We start from the raw sequence: 5,880 nt of genomic DNA, 5'->3' as shown, positions 1-5,880 counted from the left end.
AATAGTAAAAATGTAGTAACATTTTAGTAATTTATTAAAGAAAAAATATAGATGTAAAATGTATTATTATTGAGATTTATTGAATTTTTAGCAATTTTGTAAAAGAAATGTATGGTGATTTTGAAACGGTTGGTTTTAGCACATACAAGGCCCATAATGCTTGTTACGTCAGAAGTCAAAAAGGAAATGAAAAACAATTTGTCTCAATTTTAAGCTTATATTTATTAAATGAACATGAATGCAAATTAGTTTTTAACATCTCACATGAGCTGTAAGGCATAAGTCACATTCTCCTCTGTAAAGAAAATCATATAAAATTATTATTGCCTTCATTGTTTCAATCACCACATGTCTCATTCGTTCAGTGCGTCGTGTCGGGAGTGCGACAAATTTGACCTTCGCTTTTTAATCTGTCCGCCGAGGGCGTCAAAGAACCCGTCTCGCTTTTGCAACACACAAGAAACTTTGGTTTCTGAACCCTTGTTCCTACGGCTCTTCACCCGCAAAGTGGGAAAAGTTGGCACAAAAGTCACTACTTCTTCCCTGTGGTGTCCGACATTGAGGAAAAGACTTTCTCCAAAGGAAAACAAACAAGTAAACATCAGGAAACAACATGAATAGTCCTTACAAAACCTGAAAGCGCCAGGCGGCCTGGTCTTTGTAGTCCAAGCAGTCGGCCGCCGCCGAACTGAAGTTCAGTTTCCAGGATGAAGCCACGGCAGCCTGATCTTTGTAATCTTTGTAATCCAGACAGTCCGAGGAGCTGAACGTCAGTCCAGCGCCACCATACCCCTGGTGAGGGTGGTGTCCGCCGCTCTGCCCGATATGGTGAGGGTGATGTCCTGACACCGCGGCGGTGCTCAGCTGTGTGTGATGGGTGTGTGGGTGATGGTGGGTGTGGCCGGGCATCGGGGCCAAGTAGGATCCGCAGTCCATGCCGCCGAAATAAGAGGCAGCATTTGAGGTCGGGTAGCCCTGGGCATAGCTGGAAGCCTGGTTGTAGGGCATGGGGTACGACGGCACTCCTGTGGTGCCCCCGCCGCCCGAGATGGCCCTCTGCATGCAGGACGCACTGGCCGGGGGGGGGATGTCTGGGAGAGAAGAGGGAGCGGGAAGCGGCGAGACCGGAGCGGGACTCCAGATGGACGAGACAGGTGTTGTTTCTGAGGACGAGCTGCTGATCAGGCCCACTCCGCTAAGACCGGAGGGGTTGGAGCCTGAGGACGAAGACGAGGATGATGAGGTGTTACTGGAGATGGCGGGAGGAGTGAAGTGGCCGCTGCTCTCTGACCCCGGGCTCTCGCGAGATGGAGAGGATTTCTTCTTCGCTGGACGGATCTTGGAGCTGCTGCTGCTCTGCTGCTGCTGACGACACTTTGCCCGTCTGTTTTTAAACCAAACCTGTCGACAAACACGTCACAGGTTAATGACTGTCATGCAAATCAGCAAATATCATCTATGAGCTGAAATGTTAAGATCTGAACACCTAAAATATTGATTTAACTGCACTGACACTATCAGATGAGAACAAAATTTGAAATGAATTGAGTTGGATAATGACACTATTGTCTTTATAGCAATTTACAACGACACTGACAGTTACGGAACTGATTTGAATCAACACTGAATCTGAATTAAGCTGAATAATCTCCTTTAGAACTACTGAAAGTGAACTTGTTTTATTATGGATGAACTTTGCAGCACTGATGCAGTAATTGAACTGATTTGAATCAACACTGAATCTGAACTGAGCTGAATAATGACTATTGTTTTTTGTAGAGCTGCTGTAGCTGAATTGAAATTGTCTCATATTTGATGAACTTTGCAACACTGGCCTAGTTACTGAACTGAATTGAATCAACAATGAACTAAATTGAGCTGAATAACGACGCTATTATCTTTTGTAAGGTTGATTTACAGCTGAAATTGAATTTATTTAATAATTGATTAACTTAACATTGACAGAGTTATTAAACTGAATTGAAGCAACACTGAACTGAATTGAGCTGAATAATGACAATAATGACACTAACATTACCATTAATATCCTGTTTATGACTGTAAAGCTGCTTTGAAACAATCTGTATTGTATAAAGCGCTGTATAAATAAATATATGTGACTTGACTTGACTTAAATCTCTCAGGATTAGAAAAGTGGCACAACAACACCCACCTGCACTCTTGACTCAGGTAAATGGATTTTCAGAGCAACCTCCTCACGCATGAAAATGTCTGGGTAGCGCGTCTTAGCAAACAGATTCTCCAGTATGTCCAGCTGAGTGCGAGTGAACGTTGTTCTCTCTCTTCTCTGTTTACGAGAATTTGCTGCAATAAGGAAAACAACTTAAGTTACTAAATTATGTCTACAGATCTTCTCCTGCCTAAGTTTGAAAAGTCATACATGCACTTTAAAGTCAAGGTGCTTTTGAATCATTTTCGAATCGACATTCATTGCATGCTTAAAAGTACAGCAAAGTTCTTATTTGTTGCTATTTTTCATAAAGACACTGCATGAAGAGACTATTTAAATGTTATCTTTCATATATATAAAAAAGTGCTTACCCGGATATCCCACAGAGGGATGGAGGAGGTCCATGGTTGCCCCGCTGAGCCCCAGCCCGTTCATGGCATAAGGGGCCTGTTTGAGGTATGACATCATTGTTAAGCTCCAGAGAGACACCTGCAACAAGAATCAATTATTAAATATATAAATAAACCAAAAATAAATATGTGTTTATTTAAAAATTATATTTTTCCCCTATTGTATTTCCCCCCAAAAATTGTTAAAAAAAGCATGCCAGTGTTTGGAACTGCCTGTAATCTTATTAACTGTAATGCTGTTAATAAGAATGCTGCATAATAAATAGTAGGCTATTTGGATATATTCAATACACAGCCCCATTGTAAAAATAAATAAATAATAAAAAACATGTAAAACGCATGTCACGATAGTGATCAGTCTGAATATGACTAACGTCTTGCCTTAAATTATCTCTTTTTTCACACTCGACTAATCAAGGCCTTCTCACACTAATTGGCCATTTACATGTCATGCCCTGTTAAGCGCTCCTGACGGACGCGACGCCGCCAGATGTTTGATCTTTTCTTTTGTTTACCAGAACGTTTGAAAGTTGGCGGTGCAATTATGAATTTAATTAATGGTCGTTTTAATCTAACACATGGTAACAGATAGGCCTACAACGAGCCGTATATATTTTTATATGATTTGAAATACAGCCTAATATTTATAAAACAAGTTAATTATTAAGATCCAGTCCATACGGAATGACTGAATCCACTTTGAATGAAGGCCCCAAAAAGCGATAATAGATAGTTATTAAAGAAAGCTAAAACACAGATTTTTTTTGGGTTGTATTCACAGTACTTTTTAAATGTGTTTAAATGGGCATGTATATATATATATATATATATAGCCTCTTATCTTACATCTTACAGAACGAATGAAAAAAAACAAGTAAATAGATACCTTAATTTTTTTTAAACGAAATTTGCAGCATAGAATCGAATACCTGAATTATTGTTCTCAAGCTGAAGCGCTTGTTTTCCTGGACAGAAGGCCGCTCGGGATAAACTCGAGGCTTATGCGCATTTGGAATTATTTGGGAGGACCAAACTGTGTTTCGTTGCAATTGTTATGAGGCAATAGTACAAATGTATTAAGACAAAAAATGACATGTTGCGCTTTTTCTCCGTCGCTCATGCATATGAATGGCCCCATTACTCCCACGCTGAGGACAGATAACATGGGCCTAAAGACTCCACAATCGAGCTTTAACTATATGTAAATGGCCAGTAAGTGTGCAAATTATTCTCCATAGCCATTTAGATTAGACCCAGAGGGGACTCCATTTGCAGAAGAAACCTTATCAACTAAATAAACGACAAACTCTCCTTTTCTCCTTGCACTCAGGCTCTGCAAAGTTTGTTAAATACGACTGCAATCGCGAAGTTCTGAAAGACAAGTACTAATTCAAGCAAAATATTGCATATATATATAAGGCATTAATTTGTCTTTGACTTAATGCAGCGCAAATTATTTTTACAAAAAGGGATTCAAAGTAAATGATCTTGTTTTATTTTCCTAAAACAAGATCATTTACTTTGAACCCCTTTCTGTAAAATAGATCGTTAAACTAAACTCAACGAACCAACTAAAACTGGAAAATTCATTTGAACTTCTGCCTTATATTTTACGGAAAAGCAAAGTGATGCCTAATTTACAACCTCAACCTGCAGTGAAGTTTACTGCACTTTTAAACCATTCTGAAAACTTTGAACAACTTAATGAACCAACTAAAATTGCAAAATTAATTTTAATAGCTGCCTTATATTTTACGGAGAAGTAAAGTGATGCCTAAGTTACAAAGTTTGCAGCACTTTTAAATAATTCTGAAAACTTAAAAAAAAAATTATTTGGTCGAATTGACTAATTAGTTTCAAAATGGATGTGTGTGTATATATATATATATATATATATAAAGAAACAACCTTAATTATGCACCTTTAACCTTTAGATTGGAATTTAAAATTAAAATATATTTGAAACATTTTGCTTTACCTCTTATTCTTCTGTGCTCTGTGCTCTTTTTTTCCTTTGAGATCTGTAAAGTGAAAATCCACAAAACCAAGAAACTCTGTTTGGAGAGCAGTCTGGACTCCAGCTGATGGTTGGAATTGTAAGAAAACAATTAACCACAAACTTCACACCAAGTTCCCAATATGAGCACAAAGCCCGTCCGCAGACAGTCGGATGCAGTGGCTCAAGAGGCTCGTTGTATCCACGCGTAATATTGAGGTGATAGCCAATGCTGACGGATTGAGATTGATCACCTTCTTGATGGCCTGTCCGTCTATGTGCAAAAGACACCTGCGGACCCGCCCACCACAGCCAATCAGAAGTCTCGCTTGTCCTCACAGACGACCGCTTTATCCAATCAGAACGAAGAAGCACTCATTAACTCCTCCTTTCGACATGACGACATATTAACCTGCAGTGTGAATGTGCGAGGAGAGAAAACTAGTTGAATACACTTTTAATTCGAGCCTTTAGTGTAACACTGAGGCAAAGCAAATACAAATGATATGAATACCATTTTTCAATCGATTTACCGTTTGGTCGATTAAATGCGTCGTTTTTTAGTGACCAAATCTTTTCTGAGCATAAAATTATAAAAGAAGCTCATCCACGCATGCTTTACAGAAAATATTTTTGAGGTATAAACGTAAGTAATTATTATAAACATGCTTGAATAAACGATTTTAAACGAGATGGTTACAAACTCTGAAGTTAGACCGTTATTAGACATGCACCTTCCTTATGGGTCGGATATATTTCTTACGTCATTCAAAACTAAATTTAATACAATTCATACAAAATGAGTGAATTTATTTTTAGATGCCAGTTTCAGAATTAAAAGTAATTTCGATTGCTTGCGAAGCTTAAAAGTAACTGTGCGGAGAAAAAGCGTCAAAGGCTGCAATTCTAATGAATAAATATAGATGTAAGTATAGTTTTATATGATCATGTACTTTTATTATTTATTAAGACAAAACAAGCAATGAAACGATTCTGTTTTAAAATCTTAATAGGAGTAGGCTATTTAAAAAATATTTGTTCGCCAAATCAAAGTCTGGTGTAACCAACATGCAGCTGTTTTGTCGTTCAAACAAACAAACAAAAAAAAACTTATAAAACCATAAACAGAGGTGAACCCCTTAAGTGGAAAATTAAGTAGGCCTAAAAAGTTTTAGTCAGGTCACATGGATTTACAAACTTATTGATAGCCCATTCTGAATATTGGTAAATAAATAAAAGAACGAGAAAAAGAAAGAAAAGAAAACACTCTTTTGTAAAGTTGA

At 37.9% G+C, this 5,880-nt stretch overlaps 1 protein-coding gene across 1 annotated transcript; it reads right to left on the bottom strand.

The window, feature by feature from the left end:
* Positions 1-219: 219 nt before the first annotated feature.
* On the bottom strand, positions 220-4,817 carry LOC107583244 (homeobox protein OTX1 A-like). The gene is made up of 4 exons (XM_016269391.1): positions 4,580-4,817; positions 2,563-2,680; positions 2,174-2,325; positions 220-1,401 (listed from the first exon to the last, which is right to left on the bottom strand). The coding sequence occupies exons 2-4, from the start codon at positions 2,657-2,659 to the stop codon at positions 625-627; spliced, it is 1,026 nt and encodes a 341-aa protein (XP_016124877.1). The 5' UTR covers positions 2,660-2,680; positions 4,580-4,817; the 3' UTR covers positions 220-624.
* Positions 4,818-5,880: the final 1,063 nt, after the last annotated feature.

Source organism: Sinocyclocheilus grahami, unplaced genomic scaffold (assembly GCF_001515645.1).
Source record: "Sinocyclocheilus grahami isolate Dianchi unplaced genomic scaffold, SAMN03320097.WGS_v1.1 scaffold51.1, whole genome shotgun sequence".
Lineage (NCBI taxonomy): Eukaryota > Metazoa > Chordata > Actinopteri > Cypriniformes > Cyprinidae > Sinocyclocheilus > Sinocyclocheilus grahami.
Note: the sequence above shows the minus strand (reverse complement) of the source record. Positions and strands in the feature narration are given on the sequence as shown.